Below are 27,470 nucleotides of genomic sequence, written 5' to 3'. Positions count from 1 at the left end.
CCAGATCAGTCCAGACAAGTGGGTTTTGCATCCCTATCAGCCTATGAAGGTAGAGAACTAAAAACTTTGAGGTACTGCTACATAAACGAGTGTGCCACCTGTAGTCCCTCTGAATTTCTCTGACTTCAGCAGATGGTAGAGGTGCAAACCTGCAGTTAAGAAAAAAGAAAGAAAGAAAAGAGACAGAAGAAGAGAAGTTAGAAGACGCTTCCTGAGGTGTTATGTTCCTTCGTGGGTCATCCCTCAGGTTGAGCTGGGCGAGTGGGGGGGTTGGTAATCCCTGATCAGCTTTAGCCCGCAGCAGATCCAGGGGTCCTGGTTCCCTCTTATCCCCTGAAGGCTCCTTGTCAGAGGTGCTGCCAGCAGCAGGAAAGTATTTTTTGCTTGAATTTCTTCCTTTGCTATGGCTGCTGTTTCTTTAAAGAAGAAAAAAAAAAGTGTGACATTTTTCCTTCAGCAGCAACTGCTTGGGCTGTTCCTGGTTTGATCATCAGGGCAGGCCTGGGCTGGGGGAAGGAAGCAGTGTAGCTCCTCTGTTCACGCCTTCGTGCTACTTGGGGAGCAGAGGTTGCGTTGGACCTTGTCGTTCTCCCCCACCCCCCCTTCTCCTGTGCGCCACAATCACGCAGCTTCTGTTCCTCTGCAGCAGGCCTGGCCACATGGAAAAAAGATGGTTTTGACAACGATTTCGCAGTGTGGGAAAGCTTTGGGCTATTTGGGGAGCCGGAGGCTGTGTTGGACAGTGTTCCCCTCCTCTCCCGCATGCCGCAGTCATGTGACTTCTGATCCTCTGCAGCAGGCCTGGCCACATGGAGATAAGATGGCACCGACAACAGTTTCCCAGCGCAGGAAAGCTTGGGCCGGTGGCCTGGCTCGGGAACAGATGAATACAGAAGCACTATGCAGTGATTGGTTTCTGGAGGGGAAGGGCCCTCTGTAGTGGGGAGAACGAGGCTAGTAGGAGAGCCACAGGCTCAATACTGGGAGCCTAAACAGCCTGTCAGGTAGGAGAAGGGCTACAGCTCGGAAGGTGACGGACTCCCCTCCCCCGTTGTCTCCAGTGATTGGCGGGGGGGGGGGGGGGGATGCAAGTTCTGGGCCAGTCAGGGGAGAGGATGACATAGAGTTTTCCTCTGAATTTGTCTTGCTAATGCGTAAGGTCTTTCTAACCAGGAAAAGCATTGGCTATAAGAGGGCGAGGGGCTCCTTGGCCAGGGGATCTGGGGTCCACTTTGCCGGCTGGTCCTGGTCCATTCTGAAGGGCCTGGCAGTTCAGTTGATTCGGACCTGGATGACCCGGAAGATGATCTTTGGGTTGGTTCGAGGGTGGATCAGAATGACCCAGCAGAGACCTCACAGCAGATGTCGATCAGGATGGGGAAAAGGACATGGCTGATCTGGAAGAAGTCCCAATAACAAAGGGAGGTAACCCACAGGTAGTTGGTCTGTTCCGTAAGGAGGAGTTGAGGCTCCTTATTTCCCATGTTTGGAAGGAACTGGGTATTAAGGTGATCCAGGAGGAGGCTGTCAATGATGGGGTAGATACGGTGTTGTTTGGACTCCGGGGCCCACTAAAAGTCTTTCCTCTCCCTAAAAGGATCAAGAAGCTGGTGAACCAGGAATGGGACTTCCCAGAGGTGAGCCCCAAGGTGGCTAGAGCCATAGCAAAGTTGTATCCCCTCACAGAGGATATCTTGCATCTGCTGGTATTGCTTGAAGGTGCATGCTTCGATCTTGGCGGTCACTAACAAGTTGACCATTCTTATTGCGGGTTTGGCTGCGTTAAAGGACATGCAGGACCGTAAGCTAGAGATTCATCGGGAGAGGATGCTTGAAGTCTCTGCACCGAGCCTGCAAGCAGCAATCTGATGCAGAGGGCCTGTTTATGCTGGGTCCAGAAGTCTCAGGAGAAGTCTTCAGCCAGACGCTGATGTTAACGGTTGGGCAGCTCAGGTAGAGGCCAAGATTGCATATGAGGCTAACACGTTTTATGACTTGAGCTGGACTTCAGCCAGGAATATGGTTGCAGCAGTCTTGGTTATGGAATTGGTTAGCTGATATTGGGTCCAAGTCTCAGCCCTGTAATCTTCCCTTTTAAAGGAAGGAAAATTGTTGTTTGGGGAGGACCTGAAACAATTGATGAAGATTTTGGGGGAGTCTAAAAGGAATAAACTGTTGGAGGTTAAAATGACAGTCAGGAAGTCTTTTCCACCTCGCTCTAGGTTTTGGGAGGTGTGGTGGTTTTCGTCCCAATAAAGGTTCTGCACTGTCTTTGGGGCAGAACCAGGGGTCCATTAGGCAGCAGTCCTTTTGAGGCATCCGTAGATTTCCCTGAGAGGGCTCCAACCAGGGTGGCCGGTGGTGGTAAGGCTTCACAATGAAGCCAGGCTGGTCCATTCTCTCGAGATGGCAGGGGAAGGCCATCTATCACAGTTTTTATGAAGAGTGGACCAGGATTACCTCAGGTAATAAGGGACGGCTGTGCTTTAGAATTTTTTCGCCCCACCACTGAAGCTTTCGTGGTTTCTCATTGCAGTGTCCGAGGTAAGCAACACATTTGGGACATATTGTGTCACCTTCAGTTGCTGGCATTATAGTACCGACGGCAGCCAGGGAATGCAGTCGAGGGAGATACTCGATTTACTTTGTCATGCCAAAAAAAAAAAAGAGGAAGGAGCCTTTCATCCCATCCTCAATCTGCAAAAAGTGAAATGTGATACTGCGAGTTCCCCGTTTTTCCGTATGGAAACGTGGACGTTGATAGTGGCAGTTCGTTGAGTGGAGTTTTTCGGGCCTTGCTGGACTTGATGGAAGCCTATCTGCACATATCCATTTGGGAAGAACATCAAAGTTTCTTTGTGTTATGGTTCTGGGGTAACTTTTCCAGTTTCAGGCCCTCCCATTTGGTTTGGCGACTGCATCTCGCACATTCACAAAGGTGATGGTGGTGGTGGCAGAGGCTCTCGCTAGGGAGGGGATCCTAGTTCATACTTATCTGGACAACTGGCTTATCCAAGGGGAATATGGAGGAGGAGGTGGTATGCCGGTAGTGTATGCACACAGTGATGGATGTGTTGCGGATCTTGAGCTGGGTGGTGAATTTGGCGAAGTCATCTGAGCCCTACCCAGATGCTGGAATATTTGGGGGCGAAGTTCGATACTCAGCTCTGCAGAGTGTTTTTCACCTCAAAGAGGATTCGGAAGTTATAATCCCAGGTGGTGCGAATGCCAGTGCCCAGAGCTTGGGATTATCTTTAGGCCCTGGGTTCAGTGGCATCTACGTTGAATTTGGCCATGGACTTTTGTCCACATGCGCCCTCTACGGGGGCATTGCTATCACGCTGGAATCCATTGACGTCGGAATTTCATTGGCCTTTACTGCTGCAGGGTACTTCCAGGTCCAGTCTCTCGTGGTGGCTGTGTCAGCCCAATTTGGAGAAAGGGATGGACCTGGAGGTTCTGGACTGGGTTAATAGGGATCATGGATGCCAACCTCAAGAGATGGGGGGCGATCTGTCAAGAGTGGATGGCACAAGGTCTGTGGTCGCTAGTGGAAGCATCTTGGTCTATCAGTCGCTTGGAAACAAGAGCAGCGTGCAGGGCGTTGATGGAATTCCTTCCACAAGTCCATGGTCAAATGGTCAAGAGTGTTTTTGGACAATGCAACAATGGTGACTTATATCAATCGTCAAGGGGAAACGAAGAGTCGCGTAGTTGCCCAAGGAGACCAGGATCTTTTTGCCTGGGCAGAGCAACATTTGCAGGGGATAGCTGCTTCACATGTTGCGGGAGTAGACAGTGTGCAAGCAGACTATCTTAGCAGGCAACAGTTGGACCCAAGAGAATGGGAGCTGTTGAAGGAGGCCTTCGGCTTTATCCAGTCTCATTGGGGCAGTCACTGTCTGGATCTGATGGAGTCAAGGAGCAACACCAAGGCAGCAAGTTTCTTCAGCCACAGACGATAGGTCGCAGCCGAGGGCATAGACACTTGGGTTCTTCCATGGCTGACTAGGATCCTGCTGTATGTGTTTCCTTCGTGACCGTTAGTAGGTCGAGTGTTTAGGGGCATCGAGAAGCATCCAGGCCAGGTGGTACTGGTGGTGCCAGAGAGGCTACGTCGTCTATAGTTCATGGATCTGATTCAGCACGCAATTGACGGGTCCCTGAGATTGGCTCATTTGCAGGGGCTATTCACTTTTTTTCTCATGACTTGATTTTTGAGAGCAGACGCTTGCGACAAAAAAGATACTCTGAGCCTATGATTTTCAAGGGCTTAGTTTACAGCTCCTTGAGAGTTCAGGTGGCAGCCTTGGGGTGTCTCAGAGGTATACTCCAGGGAAAAGGTCATTGACCTCACATCTGGATGTTGCAAGGTTTTTGAAGGGGATCAAGCATCTGCGGCCACCAGTGCATAGATTGGGTCTGGTGTAGAATTTAAACTTGGTCTTGTGGGTGCTTTGTGGGCCTCCATTTTGAGCTGTTGAGGAAGGCGTCATTAAGGCCCTCACGCTGAAGGTGGTAATTTTGATGGCGATTTGTTTGTTCAGCAGGATCTCGGAGCTGCAGGCTTTGTCCTATAGGAAACCATTTCTGAAGATTTCAGACAAAGGGGTGTCTTTGCGCACTGTACCCTTATTCCTATCTAACGTGGTATCTTTGTTACACTGAATCAGACTGTGGAGCTCCTTCCCAAATTGGTCTGCTGAGTTGCTGGAGGCAAAGGTCACAAAATGTTTTCGGTGGTCGGATCATTTGTTTGTATTGTTTGGAGGTGCCAGAAATGGATACAAGGCCTCCAAGGTCATGATAGTGCATTGGCTGAAGAAAGCTATTGTTTCGGCCTACCTTTGTAAGGGGAGAAGAATTCCAGAAGGGTGTATGCGCACCCTACTAGAGCACAGGTAGCATCGTGGGCCAAATGTTAGTGTCACTGTAGGAGATGAGTAGAGCAGTGACATGGTCTTCTCTTCACACTTTATCTTGCTGTTACTGTTTAGATGTTCAGGCTCCAGGAGAGCCGACCTTTGGCAAAAGTGTGTTGAGAGGGGGTCTTTTGTGGGCCTGCCCAGTGTAGGGGTGCTTTGTTACATCCCACTTGTCTGGACTGAACTGGTACGAACAGAAAAGGAAAATTTGGTTCTTATGTACTAATTTTCATTCCTGAAGTACCACAGATCAGTCCAGAGACCCAGCCCCTTAATGTTCTCAAGACCATTACAGCAAGTCTGTGTTCTGGCATGCTTACTGGAAAGAACTGTCAGAATGTATATATTCGGAACCTAAAGAAGTTTGCCAGGTTGTAGTTAGCCCCTTGAGTTGATTTGTGGTTGGTTTGTTTGGGGGATTCCAACCTTTAGATTTGGGGTTTGCCCTCATTTAGGGGGTTGTTGAGTTGTTGAGGAGGAGGGGTTTTTTTTTATAGCTAGAATTGTTTAGTTTGGCACAGGGAGTTCAATTAAGTAATGGGCTTGTGCATGAGACCAGTTGTTATAGTCCGTGAGAACATTAGAGGGCTTTAGGAAACAGGTTGTTGCGGGATTCAACTTTGTATCTCTGGGGGGAGAGAGTCATAATAGGGTTTCCAGATGGCTTGCATTTTTTTTCTGTTTTCTGAGTGACAGTGATTTGGCCGATAAGTATTCCATTGTGAGTAGTTTGAGCATCTTGCTTTCCCATATACCTATGGAAGGGGTGAGAGGGCCAATCCAGTATGTAAGAATCGTCTGTTTAGTAGAAAGACTGGCTCTGTCTAGGAATAGTTGGGTGTGCATGGTTATAGGTTGGAAGGTATGAGAGTAAAGACCAAACAGCCAAACGTGGGGATCATGAGGGAGGTAAATTTTCTCTATAGTTGTACAAAGTTTAATTATTAAGGTCCAGAATTTGCTTATTGGCATGCAAAGCCAAAAACTGTGTAAAAGATCATTGATAGCACTTGTACATTTTTCACATATGGGATTCGCATGCCTTTAACAGGCTAATGGCATATTTTCTCTCCTGCTTCATTGTTGAAATTAAATATGCATTGGTGTTTATAGTTAAAGGAGCTATAGTATGTACTCCTGAAACCCGTTATTTATGTAAAGTCTGTGGCTGTTATTTGTTTACTTCCTATATAATCTGTTATATGTAAAGCCTGTTGCTAATTTATTGTTTACTGTAAACCGAGGTGATGTATAACTATACGTACCGCGGTATATAAGAATCTCTAAATAAATAAATAAATAAATAAATTCGGGCTTAACTTACATTTAAAAGCTATAGATTGAGGAATATGTAGCTGCCACAGAAATCTAAAGTTCAGGAGTTGTTACTCTGTAGTTGGCTTGGGTACAGGACAATACTGAGGGACTGCAGGTGGCGCACTCGGTTATGTAGCAGTGCCTCAAAATGTTTAGCTCTCTGCCTCCATCTGCTGGTAGGGATGCAAAACCCACTTGTCTGGACTGATCTGATCTTCAGGAATGAAAATTAGGAGGTAAGAACCAATTTTCCTTTTTACTCAGAGTATTGTTCAGGCTTTCTGGGATAGCATGATGATGTGGTTATATTTGGTGCTTTATCCCATGCCTTCTTCATAGTGCAAAAGACCGATGTGTGCTGTCTGATATTGCAGGAAGCGAAGATACCATTCACGGCGGCTCCAGCGCGATGTCTTAAAGAAAAGGACCTTTATCGGTGATGATGTGGGTTTAACACCGCCTTACAAGCACCGGCATTCAGGTCCGCTAATTCTCAGAGATTACTCAGCAGATTACAGTGAGGTTGTCTCTTGCTTAGATCAGCAGGTGCATGTTAATATGTTTTGCTAATTTTTACATTTTGGAAGCAGATATTTGTTTTTAAAGGAATGCTGTCGGGATTGGAAAAATAGGAATTGAAAAATCAGTGTTTATTTTATTTATTTCATTACACAGATAACTTGCTTTACCCAGTGCGATACACAATGAAAATACCGAGGTCAATTTTCAAAAGCCATTTAGATGGATAACTTGCAAGTTTAAATGGCAAGTTTTGCCGTGTTCAACCACTTCTCCGGCTATAATTTAGGTGGATAAAAGAAAGGCATTCCAGGGGTGTTTCTGGGAGGGGTTTAACTATTCGGATAACTTAGATGATTTTCATCTATATCCAGCTAAGATAACTTTCAACCTGCGCTATTTAAAAAAAAAAAAAAAAAAAAGGTGCAAGGGCCTGTAGCCTGAACCCCCTCCTTCCCCTACAAAACTTCACATATGGCCCCATTGGGCTATGCATCCCCCACCCTCCCAGTCCCACCTAAATGAGCAAATACTGTCCCAGGGCTTGCAGTTCTTTCCCTCCCATTCCCCTGTTATCAAACCTCAAAATCAGGCAGCCCCATCAACTCACCTACCCATATTCTCAGTGTGCTCTGCTGTCCCTCCCGGACCCCTTCCCCCCCCCCCCCCCCTATCTTTAAATGCCCTGCCGGGAGCGAGGCACGCACACTACATGTAAGCTTATGCTTCCATTGCAAACTCTGTTAGATCAGTGTTGGGAGCGGGGAAGTGTGTACCTCGCTCCTGGCAGGGCATTTACAGGGGGGAGGGGGGCCCAGCATATTGGGAATGTGAGTGGTTGGGTTGCGCGGTGGGAGCAGGGACCTGACTGACTTTGATTTTTGATAAGAGCGGGAGAAGGGGAGGCCAAACTGTGAGCCCCGGGTAAGTATTTGCTCATTTGAATGCTCTTATGTGACATTTACATATGGATGGATAACTTTAATCAAATATAATCAGCAGGATGTTTATTCTAACTTTAGCCAGATAACTTATCCACTAACTTACTTACTGAATATTACCCCATCATAAACAGTTAAAATCATGATATAAAAGACTATTGTACAAACATTAGATGAAAACAAATCAAAATTATATAGTACCATAAGTAAAATAAAATATAAACAGTAAAACAAAAATGGACTACCCTGCGACACTCCATAAGGAGATCTCTCTAGTCAGTGATCCCAAATGCATGCATCAGAAAAAGGCCAAGTCTTGACTTTTATATGAGAGAGGAAGTAGTCGTTAATCCATCTTATTTGTTGGCAATGAATTCCAAGTTTTTGGGGCAACTGCTGAAAACATACGGTGCCTTGGCTCATGTGAAATCTTTCTAACAGCAACATAAAGTTATCCCTTTTGGGGTGAGCAGTTATTTGCTGCTGCGTATTCAGTTTTGCTTTGCATTTATTTTGGCTATCTCATGTTTAACTTCTTTAATGACAGTGTGAAAGGTTTAGGGCTAGGATGTATCATATTGCCAACAGGCCTAGCACTACTGGGTGTGCAAACTGTGCTATTGCACAGTGCGGTACACCTGGGAGCGTGGCGGTGTAAGAGAGCATAAGAAGCCTAGCGGGGCTTCCAAGTCCCAAGAAAAAAAAACCAGAGTGAGAGAGGCCCAGGCAGCTGCTGGTGACCCCTTCTCACCAGCAGCTGAAGAAAGGAGAGAGAGGCTCAGGTATGAGTGAGAGTCTTCATGTGTATCAGTGACAGCACGCATGAGAGAGAGGAGACAGTTTGTGCATGCCGCCCCCCTCCAATATTCTACAATAATCTGAGTGACTGAAAATAAAAATGTCCCACTTATGGAGAGCAGGGAATTTTTTTTTTTTGTATTGGTGTTTGAGAAAATTTTTAAAAATTTGTATATGTTTTTAATTATTGGATATTCTATTCATCAGCAGTTTTTAAATATTTTTTATTAGTATGGTTTTACTGTTGTGATTTTTTTATATTTCTTGATTTTATTTGATGATTTATAAGTAGATCCCTTCGTTTTCAGTTTTTATTTTATTTTGCTTAGGTATTTCAACGTTTTAAAAAAAAAAAATCAGTGGAAAAATGACTTTTCCACTGACTTTTTTTCTCCTGTGTGTTATATCAGTCATTTTTCCACTGACATTTTTTGTCATAACATTGAGATTCCCAGGCAAAATAAAATAATTGAGAACGAAGATCCTGTTTCTGAGGAATGGTGATGTTTCTGCATACAAAGTCTGAGTTGTAGTTTCCAGTTAGTTTTTGACTGCATGTTTCTATTTATACTTTTATGGGATTTTTATTTTGTATTTAATGAGAATCTATCTGTGTTCTGCAGTTGTGAATGAAGTGAGATATTCTGCTAGCATGTAGTTTCTATGTAGGGATCTATAGTAGCCTGGCTTGTTCTGTTTTCCTAATGAGATGTGTATAGGTGTTTTAGGGCCCGATGTAAAATTTGCAGTGCTGCCTGATCTTAGGGCCAGATTTTAGTACCTATGCGTGGGCGTAGATTTGTGCACGCAACCCGGCGCGCACAGGCCCGATTTTATAACATGCGCGCCCAGCCGCACGCATGTTATAAAATCCGGGGTCGGTGCATGCAAGGGGGTGCACGCTTGTGCACGCCGAGCCCTAGGGGATCCCCGATGGCTTTCCCTGTTCCCTCCAAGGCCGCTCCAAAATCGGAGCGGCCTCGGAGGGAACTTTCCTTCCGCCCCCAACTTCCCCTACCTAACCCGTCCCCCAACCCTACCTAAAACTCCCCCTGACCTTTATTTTAGAAGTTAAGCAGGTGTAGGTTGCCTGCGTGCGATCCCCCAGCCTAGCAGTCCTACGAAGGCTTCTGGCCATGCCCCCGCCCCAGACCGCCCACACCCCACCCCTTTTTTCAAGCCCCCGGACATGCGCGCTTCGCCGGGCCTATGCAAAATAGGCTCGGCTTGCGTAACCCCCCTGCGTGCGTAAATTCAGCTGGATTTGCGCACGTAGGACTTTTAAAACCTGCCCCTTACTGTTTGATTACTGGCAGTCCCCTGTACTACCCTGATCAGTCCAGACTGCTGGGTTTTGCCTCTCTTCCAGCAGATGGAGACAGAGAATGAAATGGGGGAAGCATTGTAATTGTTCGCCCATGGCAACAAAAAAGCTTGTACTAACCCTTACTGCTAATGTTCGCATTTGTTTCTGATCATAGTGCAGAGTCAGAGAGTCAGCTGCATCTCACTAGGAGCTGGCTCAGCTGATCGGCCAATCCCGGTGCTTCAGTTTGCATATTTATGCTGCTTCACCATAGTTGTAAAGTAATACATGTTTTTAATTTCCTGTTTAACTAACTCTGACAGCTTCCTTTTGAAATTCAAACGTTTTTGTCATCTCTCTCTCTCCTGATATGCTCAGTCTCAAGAAGTTAGGCAAAATGAAATTGGCATAGTTCTTTTCGTAACAAAATCTGAGCTTCACTTGTGAAATTGAATACATTAAGGTTTGTTTGAGCTCTGTTATTTCACAGACTGATCCAAGGCGAGCGGCCTTTTCTAATTGGCCAAACGGATGCCCTTTCTCCTCGTTAGGCCTGGTGAACGTCCCAGAGGAGCCGATAGAAGAGGAGGAGGAAGAGGAGGAAGCAGAGGACCAAGACATGGATGAAGATGACAGAGTTGTGGTTGAATACCGGGATGAGCTGCAGTCTTTCCGGCAGTCACGAGAGCGCAGCGGGACTCACCACTCTAGTGCCAGTGGCTCAGACTCAGATGAAATGGACTATGATCTAGAGCTAAAAATGATTTCCACGCCTTCCCCCAAGAAAAGCATGAAAATGACCATGTATGCAGATGAGGTGGAGTCCAGGCTGAAAAGTATTAGGTAAAGAGGTTTTTTTTTAGCTGGATTCTCTGCAAACTGGGTTGCTTTTTATTGGCCCAGCATAGTAATTCTACAAAGACAGCAGTGTGCATGCATGTTCGAGACCTTATAGGGCCTTTCTTCAGATGTGACAGTAAAGCGGAAGGAAGCATTTGTACTGTGAGAGGTGTATGATCTACTGCTTATTATTCATCCACCCATCACATGACACCTCCTGTGACTTTATACTCTGGGACACTTTCTCAAGGTATATGTACCTCCTTCCTTCAGCCTTTACAGTTGCTTCTGAACAAGAATCTCAAAAGCTGTTCTACAACATCATTTTCGGATAATTCTTATGTTGATTCAATAAAAGGAAATCGCAGGTTTCTCCAGAACCAATATGGTGGTTATGCACTTTTTTGTAGCTGCTTATTTTGGAATTTGTGTAGGGGTATTTTTCAGATTCGTTTACATTGAATTTTCTTTAAGTTGGTTGTGTTTGAATGAAATCGAATTTCATTCATAGAATCTGACCTTCCTCAGACTACCCATGTCCAGGCAACCATCTGTTCATGATAATGTAAGATGCTATGATGCCCAAAATGTTCATCACCAAAGGAGCAGGTTGAGGGAAGGTGTATCTTTCTTGGCCCTTTAAGGGTTGCCAAGTTAGTGAATAGACTGTACACTGTGGTGATTCTTTGCAGTGTCTACATTTTCATAAGCTTGGGTAAAACTGACATAATGTTGCAAATAATTATCAAACAGAGAAAAGAGCAAAGTAATTAGAATTCTGTTATGTTTGTGGTAAAGAGATGAAAATGAGTTACGAAGAATTAGAACTGTAAAATGATTAAGTCAGAAGCTGACAGTGCACGTTAATAATTCTACTTTTACTGGAATCAGGTTTGACACTGTCCCTGGGTCAGCACAGTGTCTTGGTGCTGGTGCTTATGGCGCCGGGCTCTTGGGTTTGGGATTGCCCTGCGGAACCCATCCTTCGCCCTATTGACTGGTGTCAGCCAAGGATGCCTTGTTTCCAGCTGATCAAATGAATTCTTCCCCTGCAGTGCAGGATGACAGCCGCAGAGTAAAGCACCAAACTTTGGGTGGTTCAGAACCTGCATATTGGAAGTGCTGGCCAGTAATGTTCTACAACCAGTAACAGGGACATCGGAACTTGCTGGAATAGGAGTCGCCCCCTTCCAACTCTGTAGAGTCCTGTAAACCGCAGACCTTATGAAAGCTGAGATGTCATATGTGCTTATTTTCCTTGTTGGGGGGAAAACAACCTAATTTACAGCTGCAATATAACACCCAGGCAGGCGGTTTTCGTGGTTCTCATCCTTAGGGGAGATGCAAGTCTTTCCATTTTGCCTCAAGTACCAGCCAGTGATTGCTCAGCAGATAGCAAAGATAATGTTTTGATTTATTTTGGCAGTTTTATAGCACCTTATCTGGCCAATTATATATAGGTACAATAGGTCCCTTCCCAAAGGAGCCTACAATCCTAGTGGGTGCCTGAGGTAATAAGAAACTTGACCAGGTTCACTAATGCCAGTATGGGGGGGAAGCAGAATTTGAACCCTGATCTCCTGGTTCCCAGCCTATTACTGTAACCACTAAAATCAGCTTCTGTTTTGGACATTATTTTTCTCTGTCCATGTAGAGGGAAATTTGTGACACTATGATGGTGTTGTAGGAAGTTAGCTTTGTCCTGACTTGCCGTTCCTGTTCAGAAGGGTGTCTTCTCTGTTCCCTTCTTCCCAGGAACTCCATGAGAGCTGATACTGTCATAAGTAGTAATGTGAAAAACCGCATCGGTAGCAAAGCAGCCTCGGAAAAACCTGCAGATGTGCGCCTCCTCTTAGAAGAAAAACGGCAGAATACGGGGCAACGGCAGTTGAGCGGCAACAAAAAATCAGGTAATTGGGTAAAGTGCCAGTATGAGATCAATGCAGAGGGCCCTATAAATATGAAAGTTATGCATGCACCTGCATTTCCATGTCCTACTGGGCAAAAAATGATGATATTCAGGCTACGAACAGCTGCTGGCTTTGATTAGGCTCTTCTGAATCAAATTTTTGACCCATCTTCTAAGATGACTCTGAGTTGGGTAAAGAAAGTGGGAATTGGGACAGAATTGGGTATAATCTAGGCTCCCCTGTGACAGAAATGGCTGCAGCTTAAATCATCAGAGACACATCATCCTTGTTTGCTTGTTTGAATTCTGGGAGGTAAACATCTGTCACAGTTGTATTTTACAGCACTCTGCTTCCTCCGCTCTCCCATACACATGTACATGTGCAGCAGCTGTACTGACAATTTTTAGCATCCATTACTGGCTGGGAAAACTGCCTGTCTCTTCCAAGGCTACAAAATAAAAAATATATATCTGACAATATTAAGTTTATATTAATACACTATATTCCCCAAAATACAAAAATATATTTTATCACCAATAGTTTTTACAATCAGATCAACACATTAATATACTATCCACATAGTCACTACATTCATACATACCCAACAGCGGGCCCTTGTTGCGCTGAAAAGTGAGCTTCTTCAGGGGACATTTAATATATGTTTAAATAATCCACAATGAAACCAATTCAACAATTTCCCTTAAAAAAGACAACAAAAATACAGTTATGTAGCATGTCTCTCATAGACTGTAGCACAGATAAACGGCATTGTTTACAATAAATGTTAAATTCGCTATATAGCATGATACAACATACAGTGTGGTTTGGTTATTTGCTTTTCCACAATAACAGTGGTACAGCTTCTTTTATAAAGCATTATTCCCTGTACGTACCTGGATCAGTCCAGACCATGGGTTGAGCCTCTTTTCCAGCAGGTGGAGACAGACTATAACTGAAAGGGTATCCTATATGAGGACAGAACCTACCCTGTAGCCCTTCAGTATTTGTCTGTCTCCAGCAGGTGGAACAGCTCACCTTGTGGTTCCCTGTTTACCTTATTCTCTGTCCCTTTGGGGATTCTTTCTACTTTTTCTCCTAACGCTGTCTGGATCAAGCAAGTATTTATTCTTTATTGATTTAAAAAAAAAAAAAAAAAAATAGAGCTTGTATGAACTTTGTGGATTGCTTCCACAGGAGACAGTTCCTGTCTCCTTGCTCTTGCGGGGGCATGGGGGGCTCTGCCCCTTTGTTTTATATAGCCGGCTCCCTATTCCCGGTGGTCCTCGGCTGCAGGGGTGGATATTGGTGGTGCCAGTCACTCCCCCTGTTCAGCAGCTCTCTCTCTCTCTTTCTCCCTCCATAATAAATGTCTCCCTTCACTGGACTGAATCTTTTCTAAGGCTGCCTGCTGGGATCTTTCCCTGTCTAGTTTAAAAAAAAAAAAAGAGGAGAATACAAATAATAAAGGGAGAAAAGTTCTCTACCTTACTTTTTGCAGCTTCTGAAAGAGTTTAGGAGAGTGCAGACTTCAGTCTCTGCCTCCCCTCCTGCAGCCCAGCTGATTTTAAGTGCTGCTCCTCCCCCACATCGGAGCCATGCCGAGATCCCCCCCACTGTGTCTGGCTTGTGAGGATTCCTCCTTGCATCTCTCTAGAGAGGGACTTTGTTCTCACTGTTTGCCGGGGGGGGGGGGGGGGGGGAAGGGGAAGGTTCCTCAGAGGTCCCGATGCCCTCAGGACCCCAATCCAGACCTTCTAAATGTTTGGCCATGCTGTTCCCGGGCCGTCAAACCGTGGGAACGGCGGCCATTTTAGGTTTCTCTGCTGCTTCTTTTTCAGAGCAGCCTGAGCTACAGGACCCGAAATTTTTTTTTTTTTTAGCCCCCCCCCCTTGGGACGTTAGACCCCATTTTTCAACTGATTTTGTGCTTTTATTGCACAAATCTTACTTGGCCAGTTTACAAAGAGGAGGCAGACCCCCCTGCCCCCCCTCCGGCTAAGGTCCCTCGGCACCCTGTTCCTTCCTCTCCTGCGGCTCCGGGTGGGCAGGGGGCGATGCGGGTCTGTGTGGTTCCAGGGGCCCCTCCCCCGCCAGACACCCCTCCCCCGCCCCCGCCTTCCCAGGACCCAGATCAGGAATCTGACTCGGTTGACGTCCCTCCCCCCCTGGAGGGGGACGACCCCCGGGTTCTCCACCTTTTTCGTAGGGAGGAACTGGAGCCTCTTCTTCCCTTCATCTCCCAAGAATTGGGGATTGACTGTCCCCAGTGGACGAATTTTCGGCGGCAATGCCAGCTTCCTCGGACCCGGTCCTGGTGGGGCTCAGGGCTCTACCATGCTCTTTTCCTTTCCACCCTATGCACAAACTAATGCTCCTCAGGGAATGGCAGGCCCCCGAGTTGGGTCTTCGGATCGGGAGGGCCATGGAAAAACTTTATCCCCTCCTGGAGGAGTGTTTAGATTTATTGAAGATACCTAAGGTAGACTATTCTGTGACTGCTGTCACTAAACATAGCACCATCCCGATGGTAGAGGCTACAGCCTTGAGAGATGTCCAAGATCGTAAGTTGGAATCCCATCTCAAGTGCATTTTTGAAATCCTGGCCTTGGGTGTTCGGGCGTGGATTTGCAGCAGTCTCATGCAGTGGGCAAGTCTTAGGTGGATCCAGCAATTACTCAGCACCCAGGACCTCCCGCCTGCAGAGGCAGAGCAAGCTGACAGGTTAGAAGGTGCTATAGCTTATGGGGCAGATGCCCTATACGATTTGTTCCGCATGCAGGCGAAGGCGATGGCTTCGGCAGTCTCAGCCAGACGGCTCCTCTGGCTCCGCCACTGGGCGGCTGATTCATCTTCCAAGGCGCAACTGGGTACTCTCCCTTTCAAAGGTAAGTTGCTCTTTGGGGAGGACCTGGACCAGCTTATTAAGTCCTTGGGGGAAAACAAGGTTCATAAGTTGCCTGAGGACCGCCCGAAACAAGCTAGATCCTTCTTCCCTACTCGCACCCGATTCCGGGGTCAATGCCGCTATAACCCAAGAGCAAGGGGTGCCTTCCCTAGGGGAAATTCTTCTCAGGCCCAGTCTTGGCCCTAGTCCTTTCGAGACGGCCCTTTCGAGATGCCGCTTCCCACCGTCCTGCGCCCAAGCCCGCCTCCCAATGAGAATCCGTCGGCCCATCCCTCTGTTCCCAACTTAGGTGGTCGTTTGTCCCTGTTCGTGGAGGAATGGGCCAAGATCACGTCGGACCAGTGGGTCCTTGAAACCATCGACAAAGGCTACGCTTTAGAGTTTACTCACGACATCCCGGTCTTGTACATGGTCTCTCCGTGCAGCCACCGGAGGCGGGCCACGGTCACCCAGACTCTTCTCCAACTCCAGAGGCCGGGGGCCTTCTGCCCGGTTCTGGTGGCGGAGCGCGGCACCGGCCAATACTCAATCTACTTCGTGGTCCCGAAGAAGGACGACTCCCGTCCCATCCTGGATCTCAAGAGGGTCAACCGGGCCCTTAAAGTGCCCCATTTCCGGATGGAAACTCTTCGGGTGGTGATAGCGGCGGTACATCCCGGAGAATTCTTGGCCTCCCTCGATCTGACGGAGGCCTATCTGCATATTCCGATCCGTCCCGACCATCAGAGGTTCCTCCGGTTTCACATCTTGGGTCAACACTTCCAGTTCAGGGCCCTGCCCTTCGGCCTCACCACGGCTCCACGCACGTTTACCAAGGTGATGGTGGTGGTGGCGGCAGCCCTTCGGAAGGACGGGGTCCTGGTCCATCTGTACTTGGACGATTGGCTAATCCGGGCCAAGTCGGCGACCCTATGCCGCCAGGTGGTGGACCGCGTACTCGCTCTCCTCTCGTCCCTAGGTTGGATAGTCAACTTCTCCAAGAGCAATCTCCATCTGTCTCAGGTCTTGGAGTTCCTGGGGGCTCGCTTCGATACCCACATCGGCAAGGTCTTTCTACCGGACTCGAAAGCTTTTCAAGCTGATGGATCAGCTCCAGGGCTTCTTCTCCATACCTCTCCCCACGGCGTGGGATTATCTGCAGGTCCTGGGGCCATGGCTTCCACGATTGACCTGGTCCCCTGGGCGTTTGCACATATGCGACTGTTACAGAGAAACTTGCTGGCTCGTTGGCAGCCAGTATCGGAGCAGTTTCAGATGCAGCTCCCTCTTTCAGCCTCTACCATCAGCGAATTACAATAGTGGCTTTCGCTCAAGCACCTTCTCCGTGGAATGTCCCTTCGGACCCCGCAGTGGATGGTAGTCACGACGGATGCCAGCCTGTTCAGTTGGGGAGAGGTTTGCCAGTCTCAGACCACGCAGGGGCACTGATCCCCAGCCCAGTCTCGCTGGCACATCAACTGCCTGGAGACCCGGGCGGTTCGTCTAGCACTCAAGGATTTTCTTCCTCTACTTTGCCGACGGGCGCACCGGGTGCTCTTGGACAAGACTACCACCGTGGCATACATCAATCGCCAAGGGGGCACCAGAAGTTGACTGGTGGCCCTCGAAGCAAGTCGCCTTCTCACATGGGTGGAGCGGCACCTGGACTGCCTCGCGGCCTCCCACATTGCGGGCAACGAGAACGTGCAAGCAGACTTCTTGAGTTGCCAGCGCCTGGACCCAGGCGAGTGGGAGATGTCCGGCATGTCTCTAATCGACAGATGGGGCTCCCCGCACCTGTACTTGATGGCGACTATGAACAACGCCAAGGCTCCCCGGTTCCTCAGCCTCTGGCGGGAACACTGTGCGGAAGGTGTGGATGCCCTAGCCCTTCCGTGGCCGAGCGACGTTCTGCTGTACGTGTTCCCTCCGTGGCCCCTCATAGGGAAAATGCTCAAATGGATAGAGCTTCACAGAGGCCCGGTCATTCTCGTAGCTCCCGAGTGGCCTCGCAGACCGTGGTTCGCGGATCTAGTCAATCTAACATCAGACGGTCCTCTTCGCCTGGCCATCTTCAACACCTTCTCAGTCAAGATCCTGTATTTTTCGACCAGGTGGATCGCTTCTGTCTTGCGGCTTGGCTTTTGAATGGCGCCAGCTAAGGCGGAGGGGGTATGCTGAGGACGTCATCTCCACTATCTTGCGGGCCTGCAATACTTCTACTTCCCTTACCTATGTCCGGGTTTGGAAGGTCTTCGAACTGGCCTGTGTGGAAGCGGGCATTACGACTCGATCGGCCCCAGTCTCGCTCGTCCTCTCGTTCCTTCAGCGAGGTCTCTCTAAGGGTCTCTCCTTTGGCTCACTCCGTGTTCAGGTGTCTGCCCTCGGTTCTCTCTTGGGAAGCCTCGACGGCCACGCGGTTGCGTCCCATCCGGACATTGTCCGTTTTCTCAAAGGGGTCAAACATTTGAAGCCACAGTTGCATCCCACTTGTCCCTCGTGGAGTTTGATCTTGGTTCTTCGGGCGCTCTGTCAGGCTCCCTTTGAGCCCCTTCGCCGTTCCACTCTCAAGGATTTGACGCTCAAGACAGTATTTCTGGTTGCCATTTGCTCCGCCAGGCGGGTGTCTGAGATCCAAGCATTATCTTGCCGCGAGCCTTTCTTACGTTTTTCAGATTCTGGGGTCTCTCTCTAGATGGTCCCGTCATTCTTACCGAAGGTCGTCTCTTCTTTTCATGTCAATCAGTCGGTCAAGCTCCCCGCGTTCTCTTCTGCGGACATTACTAGTCCTGGCGGGGATGAACTACGCCATATGGATGTGAAACGCATTCTCATGCGTTATCTGGAGGTAACTAATGACTTTCGAGTATCAGATCATTTTTTTGTCTTATGGAGTGGCCCCAACTGGGCAAACAGGACTCTAAGACTACGATATCTCGCTGGCTGAAGGAAGCAATCTCGTCGGCTTACATCTGTTAGGGACATCCGGTCCCAGGGGGCCTTAAGGGCCCATTCCTTGCGTTCTCAGGTGTCCTCCTGGGCGGAGAGCCAGTCGATCTCCCCACAGGAGATATGCAGGGCAGCTACTTGGAAGTCTCTGCATACTTTAGCTCGACATTACCGCCTTGATGTTCAGGCGCCAGTTTTTGGTTCCTTTGGGCAGCAGGTACTTCGAGCGGGACTGTCAAGGTCCCACCCTGTCTAGGGAATCTTTGGTACATCCCATGGTCTGGACTGATCCGGGTACGTACAGGGAAAGGAAAATTAGTTCTTACCTGTTAATTTTCGTTCCTGTAGTACCACGGATCAGTCCAAACGCCCTTCCCTTTCTTGTCTTCCTGTCCGCTCGAAGATCCTTATATTATTTCTACCATGCTGTATCCTACATTGTTCTTTGTTCTATGTGTTTGTTAATAAGAGGCACCGGAAGCATCCATGTTATGATTGTGGGCATTCAGGCAAGAGTGTCCATGCACAGAGTTCATTCACTGTTTTCTCTTGTTCAAAATTTTCAGAGTTCTCTCGTTGTTTGCTAGAGTTCTTCTGTTACTTGCTTGTTCCATGGTGTTTCTTTCTCTGCTTTGACACTGGTTATACTGAAGGGCTACAGGATAGGCTCTGTCCTATCCTGTCCTGGAAAGGAGGCTCAACCCATGGTCTGGACTGATCCGTGGTACTACAGGAACGAAAATTAACAGGTAAGAACTAATTTTCCTATATAGTTATACAGCATATACCATAAAGGTTATAACATAGTAGGGATGTGCAGAGGGACAGCATATGTTGCATTCGATATTCGTATTCGTCAGGGGGCAGATACGTTGCATTCGGCAAGGGGGGCTCCCGATAAGTTCATGCGTTCATTCTTATTCGTTTCCCGGCTAAAATTTAATTAACTACAACCCCCCTCACTCCTGACCCCCCCAAGACTTGCCAAAAGTCCCTGGTGGTCCAGAGGGGGCCCGGGAGCGACCTCCTGCACTCGGGCCTTCGGCTGCCAGTATTCAAAATGGCGCCGATAGCCTTTGCCTTTATTATATCACAGGGGCTACCGGGGGGTCAGTGCGCATATGGGCCGGACTATTCTTCAGAAGAGCACTTGTTCAACACAGAAAACACCTTCATAAGAACTGTCCACCTACTATACACCTATTGAGCACAACAATACACAAACTACAATAAAATCTGCTCAATACAACAGCTGGGGACTCCCAGACAGCATAGCTAATTCAGCTGCTTATCTATGTGAAAAAAGTAAGTTTGCTTACCGTAAACGGTATTTTCTGTAGATAGCAGATGAATTAGCCATACTGACCCTCCCGCCTCCCCGAACAGGTCCAACGTAGCATACAATCTTTTATGTATTTTATTTATTTATTTTTAAATCTTTTCTATACCGTCGTTTGGAGGATACCATCACAACGGTTTACATCAAGGCACATAAAATTTATGATACTGTGATTTGCACATTTACAAGGGTGCCATAAGGTTCGGTAACATAGTTAGTGATCAATATTGTTAAATGTAATTAATCATGTCCATGTTTCTGTCTCGGTTTTTATTACAGAATTAACTTTAAGATTGTGACTGGTCCTTTAAAGACTACACACTTAGGGGCGGATTTTCAGAGCCCTGCTCGCCTAAATCCGCCCGGATTTAGGCGAGCAGGACCCTGCGCGCCGGTGCGCCTATGTTCAGTAGGCCTACCGGCGCGCGCAGACCCCGGGACTCGCGTAAGTCCCGGGGTTCTCCGAGGGGGGCGTGTCGGGGGCGGGGCCCGATCCGCGTGGCATTTTCGGGGCGGGACGTAGCGTTTTGGGGGCGGGCCCGGGGGGCGTGGTTACGGCCTGGGGCGGTCCCAGGGGCGTAGCCGCGCCCTCCGGACCCGCCCCCAGGTCGCGTCCCTGCGCGCTAGCGGCCCGCTCACGCGCGGGGATTTACGTCTCCCTCCGGGAGGCGTAAATCCCCCGACAAAGGTAAGGGGGGGGTTTAGACAGGGCCGGGCGGGTGGGTTAGGTAGGGGAAGGGAGGGGAAGGTGAGGGGAGGGCAAAAGAAAGTTCCCTCCGAGGCCGCTCCGATTTCGGAGCGGCCTCGGAGGTTCCCTCGGCGCGCGCCGGCTATACGGAATCGATAGCCTTGCGCGCGCCGATCCCGGATTTTAGCGGATACGCCGCGGCTACGCGCGTATCTACTAAATCCAGCGTACTTTTGTTGGCGCCTGATGCGCCAACAAAAAGTACGCCAAATTGCGCTATTTGAAAATCTACCCCTTAGTGAATACGGCAGTGTGTGTGGATATTATATTGATCGTGCTTTGCCTGTCCCTGGTTTCTATTCTCCCTTCTCTTTCTGAAACAGCTTGTTTAAAGAGCCAGGTTAGATATCTTGCTTAGATATGGACTGAGGAAGCCTCAGGCAAACCAGGGAGGGTAAACAGTGGAGTGCCCTCAGGGATATGTACTTGGACCCATGCTTTTCAATATATTCATAAATGATCTGGAAAGGAATGCAATGAGGAGGTATCAAATTTGACTTTTTAGTTTTCTTAGAAGCCTTTCATGAGGGACTTCGTCAAACGCCTTCTGAAAATCCAAATACACTACATCTACTGGTTCATCTTTATCCACATGTTTATTAACCCCTTCAAAAAAAAGATTTGTGAGGCAAGACTTCCCTTGGGTAATCCATGCTGACTTTGTTCCATTAAACCATGTCTTTCTATATGTTCTGTGATTTTGATCTTTAGAACACTTTCCACTATTTTTCCTGGCACTGAAGTCAGGCTCACTGGTCTACAGTTTCCTGAATCGCCCCTGGAGCCCTTTTTAAATATTGGGGTTACATTAGCCACCCTCCAGTCTTCAGGTACAATGGATGATTTTAATGATAGGTTACAAATTTTACCTAATAGATTTGAAATTTCATTTTTTAGTTCCTTCAGAACCCTGGAGTGTATACCATCCAGTCCAGGTGATTTACTACTCTTCAGTTTGTCAATCAGACCTCCTTCATCTTCTAGGTTCACCGTGATTTGGTTCAGTTCATCTGACTCATCACCCCTGAAAACCATCTCTGGAACTGGTATCTCCCCAGCATCATCATTAGTAAACACAGAAGCAAAGAATTCATTTATTCTTTCTGCAATGGCCTTAACTTCCCTAAGAGCCCCTTTAACCCCTCAGTCAATCAACCGACTCCCTTATAGGTTTCTTGCTGTGGATGTATTTTAAAAACTTTTTATTATGACTTTTTGCCTCTACGACCAACGTCATTTCAAAGAAACATAGAAATGTCGGCAGAAGAAGACCAAACGGCCCATCCAGTCTGCCCAGCAAGCTTCGCAATTTTTTTTTTCTCATACTTATCTGTTTCTCTTGGCTCTTAGTAACCTTTTTGTTCTATTTCCCTTCCACCCCCACCATTAATGTAGAGAGCAATGTTGGAACTGCATCTAAGTGAAATATCTAGCTTAATTAGTTAGGGGTGGTAACCGCCACAATAAGCAAGCTACACCCATGCTTATTTGTTTACCCAGACTATGTAATTCAGTCCTTGTTGGTTGTTGTCTGTATATAGATCCACTTTTCTTCATTCCCCCTGCCGTTGAAGCAGAGAGCTATGCTGGATATACATTGAAAGTGAAGTATCAGGCTTATTTGGTTTGGGGTAGTAACCGCCGTAACAAGCAAGCTACTCCCTGCTTTTTTGTGAATGCAAATCCTTTTTTCCACATTTCAAATTCTCTCTTGGCCTGCCTTAACAGTGTTTTACACTTAACTTGACAATGCTTATGCTTTTTTCCTATTTTCTTCAGATGGATCCTCCTTCCAATTTTTGAAGGATTTTTTTTGGCTAAAATAGCCTCTTTCAGCTCACCTTTTAGCCATGCTGGTAATCATTTTGCCTTCCTTCCACCTTTTTTAATGCATGGAAGACATCTGGACTGCGCATCTAAGATTGTAGTGTTATAACTCTTTATATTTTTCCAAACAGAGAAAAGTACATAGAAGCAATAACTCATATTGCAGTGAGGTACATGGCAAAAGAGAGTACATAGTGGAGCAAATGAGGGACAATAGAAGTGGAAATAAAAAAATAACCCCAAATGGCACCACAAATTAGCTTAAGTATCATTCAAATAATCAAGATATGCCCCCAAGTACTGGCAAATTTAGCATGCTCACCCTTAAGATTGTACCGTAGCTGTTCCAGATCAGCAATAACCTGTATTTGTGAGCGCCAGTAAGGCATACTAGGGGCTGACTTTTTTATAAATGAGAGTGATCGTACCATCAGCCATAGTGCCCAGGAAATGCCCCCTACCACCAGTAGGGAACCCATTGGGGCCAGGACATTTACCCTCCAGTAACAACTTGATAGCTGCCTGAATTTCAAGCAGAGAAATTGGGGCTGCAATAAGATTGTATTTTTAAACAATGTCCACACCTGTTGTACACTTTTAACCTCGGCAGCTATACCTTTCAGTTTTTTTTCTATTTTGTTCATTTTATCAGTTTCCCTTTTGAAAATTTAGTGTTAGAGCTGTAGATTTACATATTGTCCCCTTCCAGTCATTAGTTCAAATTTTATCACATTATGATCACCATTGCCAAGTGGCCCCACCATTGTTACCTCTCTCACCAAATCTTGCGTTCTACTAAGAATTAAATCTAAAATTGCTCTCTCTATCGTTGGTTCCTGAACCAATTGCTCCATGAAGCAGTTATTTATTCCATCCAGGAACTTTGTCTCTAGCAAGTCCTGATGTTACTTTTACCCAGTCAATATTGGGGTAATTGAAATCTCCCATTACTGCACTGTCAAATTGCTTAGCCAGGTGGACGGTAGTATATTCCTATCACTGTACTCTTACCCAACACATATGCAATTTCAACCCATATAGATTCTACTGAGCATTTAGTCTCTTGTATGATCTTTATACTTTTGGACTCTATAGCCTCCTGGACATAAAGTGCCACACCCTCCAAGTTGATCCTCCCTATCATTGCAATATAATTTGTATCCTGATTACAGCACTGTCCAGTTGGTTATCCTCCTTCCGCCAAGTCTTTGTGATGCCAATTATGTCTATCTCATCATTCACCGCTATACACTCTAACGCTCCCATCTTACATAAAAACATAAGAAAATGCCATACTGGGTCAGACCAAGGGTCCATCAAGCCCAGCATCCTGTTTCCAACAGTGGCCAATCCAGGCCATAAGAACCTGGCAAGTACCCAAAAACTAAGTCTATTCCATGTTACCATTGCTAATGGCAGTGGCTATTCTCTAAATGAACTTAATAGCAGGTAATGGACTTCTCCTCCAAGAACTTATCCAATCCTTTTTTAAACACAGCTATACTAACTGCACTAACCACATCCTCTGGCAACAAATTCCAGAGTTTAATTGTGCGTTGAGTAAAAAAGAACTTTCTCCGATTAGTTTTAAATGTGCCCCATGCTAACTTCATGGAGTGCCCCCTACTCTTTCTATTATCCGAAAGAGTAAATAACCGATTCACATCTACCCATTCTAGACCTCTCATACTTTTAAACATCTCTATCATATCCCCCCTCAGCCGTCTCTTCTCCAAGCTGAAAAGTCCTAACCTATTTAGTCTTTCCTCATAGGGGAGTTGTTCCATTCCCCTTATCATTTTGGTAGCCCTTCTCTGTACCTTCTCCATCGCATTATATCTTTTTGAGATGCGGGTACCAGAATTGTACACAGTATTCAAGGTGCGGTCTCACCATGGAGTGATACAGAGGCATTATGACATTTTCCGTTTTATTCACCATTCCCTTTCTAATAATTCCCAACATTCTGTTTGCTTTTTTGACTGCCGCAGCACACTGAACTGACGATTTCAATGTGTTATCCACTATGACGCCTAGATCTCTTTCTTGGGTTGTAGCACCTAATATGGAACCCAACATTGTGTAATTATAGCATGGGTTATTTTTCCCTATATGCATCACCTTGCACTTATCCACATTAAATTTCATCTGCCATTTGGATGCCCAATTTTCCAGTCTCAAGGTCTTCCTGCAATTTATCACAATCTGCTTGTGATTTAACTACTCTGAACAATTTTGTGTCATCTGCAAATTTGATTATCGCACTCGTCGCATTTCTTTCCAGATCATTTATAAATATATTGAAAAGTAAGGGTCCCAATACAGATCCCTGAGGCACTCCACTGTCCACTCCCTTCCACTGAGAAAATTGTCCATTTAATCCTACTCTCTGTTTCCTGTGTTTTAGTCAGTTTGCAATCCACGAAAGGACATCGCCACCTATCCCATGACTTTTTACTTTTCCTAGAAGCCTCTCATGAGGAACTTTGTCAAACGCCCTCTCAAAATCCAAGTATACTACATCTACCAGTTCACCTTTATCCACATGTTTATTAACTCCTTCAGAAAAGTGAAGATTTCTGAGGCAAGACTTGCCTTGGGTAAAGCCATGCTGACTTTGTTCCATTAAACAATGTCTTTCTATAAGTTCTGTGATTTTGATGTTTAGAACACTTTCCACTATTTTTCCTGACACTGAAGTCAGGCTAACCGGTCTGTAGTTTCCCGGATCGCCCCTGGAGCCCTATTTAAATATTGGGGTTACATTTGCTATCCTCCAGTCTTCAGGTACAATGGATGATTTTAATGATAGGTTACAAATGTTTACTAATAGGTCTGAATTTCATTTTTTAGTTCCTTCAGAACTCTGGGGTGTATACTATCCGGTCCAGGTGATTTACTACGCTCCCATCTTACTACTTCTACTTTAATGCTCCCATCTTACTTCTTAGATTTCTGGCAATAGCATACAGACATTTCAAAGAGTGTTTTTTGTTTGTATTAACAACCTGCTTTCAGTTGATAGGGATAATGTGGATTCTTTACTTACACGCACATGGACTACGTTTGCTTTTATTGAAACCTCTCTGTTGGGATGCCCTAACTCTCCTATTTCATTAGTATTCTTCAAAGATACATTCCTCCGAACCGTTTAAAAGCTGCTCTATCTCCTTTTTAAAAGTTAGTGCCAGCAGCCTGATTTCATTCTGATTTTCCAGTTTCTTACAAAACTGAATCCCTGCTCCCTGCATCATCGTCTCATCCATGAATCGAGACCCCAGAGTTCTGCCTGCCTCTGAGGACCTCACCTGGAATGGGCAGCATTTCAGAAAATGCCACCCTGGAGGCTCCAGATTTCAGCTTTCTACCTGAAATTCTAAATTTGGCTTCCAGAACCTCTCTCACACATTTTCCTATGTCGTTGTTGCCCATATGTACCACGGCAGCCAGCTCCTCCCCAGCACTCTCTATAATCCTATCTGGGTGACGCGTGAGGTGTGTCCACCCAGCTATCTACATTTATGATGATCGACCTAACCCTTCCCCCCGGTACTGTAGAGATTACATGGGGTAAATCAATCAGGAGCCTGAGTTTTTTTTTTTTTTTTAATTTAATTTTATTTATTCCAACTTTCAGCACTTCAAAGTGGATGACATTCAGGTACTGTAGTTATTTCTCTATTCATAGTGGGCTCACAATCTGACCCTGAGGCCACAAGGAGTGGTGACAGTGGTATTTAAACCCTGGCTTCCCACTGCTCTAACCCTTAGTCTTTTATAGCCAGCGAGCAGAGGTGTTTCAGGGATGGCTGAGGCAGAGCTGGAGGGGCGTCAGCAGAATTTCAAATGTCTCTCTGGTACAGCACAAAAGTCGAGCCACGCACTTGGAAAATTATTGTTGGTGATGAGCAGGAGTTTTTTGTTATTTGCCTGGTATATTGAGAGAAGGTTTTTTTATTCAGATGATCTTCAGCCGGGCAGCAGTATAAGAGCGCAGTGTTCCACTGGCACCAGGAGCTGGAGCTGAGGGGATGAATCCCAGGACCGATGTCTTCACCCTGCTGCTAAGTTCTGAAGAGAGAGACTGTAACACTGAGAGAGAGATGCTCGTTTCAGCAGACATTGCACTGCTGCTGAGGATCTGTTAGAGTGATAGAACGGGCTGAGAGAATGAGAGTTGGAATTAGCAGAAAGAGAGAGAGACCTGTTTCAGCTGGGAAGTACAGCTGTGGGGTGACAGGAAAAGGTTGCACAGCCCTCATATCTGACTGGGAAGGAAGCAGCATTTCACTCTGCAGACAAACTGTTAAGTACCAGCAGTTACTGCTTCCTTTTTTTCTTTTGCTGTTTGCAGTTTTCCAAGCCTTTTGAGTTAACTGTAAATCCTTTTCTTATATATAACAACATTCATTTATTAGCACTGTTTCTGTGAAGGATTAGTGACAGGTGAGTTAGTGCTGGTATCAGCAGGGTCCTGCACCAAGTCTCACACAGTTCTTTCAGGTTTTTGTGTCAGGTAGAGCTGGAGTAACCAACAGCATCTGAATCAGTGAGGAGGTCTTCTGACCACAGATTGTGCTAATAAATAAACATTTGACTGCTATTAGTGATTCCTCAGTTGTTATATTTATTGTTTTGTCTTTTCTGGGTCCCTTTTCTAAGGTCTAAGCACCTCCCAGAGGAGGACCTAGTTTAGGGTAGTGAGTGGACTAAACCATTTGCTATGGCTCACTGGAGTAACTATAGAGGGCAGACAGTTCTCTGTGATCTGAGGGACTCCTCGTCTATGAGAAATCACTGATTAGCACTGTGAAATCCCTGAATACCAACAAAATGTTTCTTCATTTATATTTATAAACTAATAGGTCCATTCAGCGGTGCTGAGAGCAGGAAGTTAGCTGGACTTACCCAGGTACGGGTTCCCGCTGGATAGACCCAAAGACAGTGGAGTAAGTTTATCTATCTCACTTCAGGGCTGCTACCCAGCTAAACATAAGCCCCACACCAGGTCATCTCTTTTTATCCAGGTAAGTTAGCCATTCATTGGCCCACAATTTTAACACTTTGCGGTTTGTCCAGCTAAATTCCAAACTCAGCCGGACAAATCCGCTGACCAAGCACCTTTAAAAGTATTACAGGGCACGAAGCGATGTTTTAAAGTCTCCTT

At 46.4% G+C, this 27,470-nt stretch overlaps 1 protein-coding gene across 2 annotated transcripts in view; it reads left to right on the top strand.

Annotated features, from left to right (window-relative positions):
• Positions 1-27,470, top strand: part of NCBP3 (nuclear cap binding subunit 3) — a 118,850-nt gene that overhangs the window by 52,516 nt on the left and 38,864 nt on the right. For both annotated transcript variants that reach the window (XM_029612348.1, XM_029612349.1), the window contains 3 exons: positions 6,617-6,723; positions 10,358-10,649; positions 12,402-12,556. In XM_029612348.1, coding sequence (XP_029468208.1) covers positions 6,617-6,723; positions 10,358-10,649; positions 12,402-12,556 — 554 coding nt within the window. The remainder of the gene's footprint in view (positions 1-6,616; positions 6,724-10,357; positions 10,650-12,401; positions 12,557-27,470) is intronic.

Source organism: Rhinatrema bivittatum, chromosome 8 (assembly GCF_901001135.1).
Source record: "Rhinatrema bivittatum chromosome 8, aRhiBiv1.1, whole genome shotgun sequence".
NCBI classification, from domain to species: domain Eukaryota; kingdom Metazoa; phylum Chordata; class Amphibia; order Gymnophiona; family Rhinatrematidae; genus Rhinatrema; species Rhinatrema bivittatum.
This window is presented reverse-complemented; position numbering and strand designations above follow the sequence as displayed.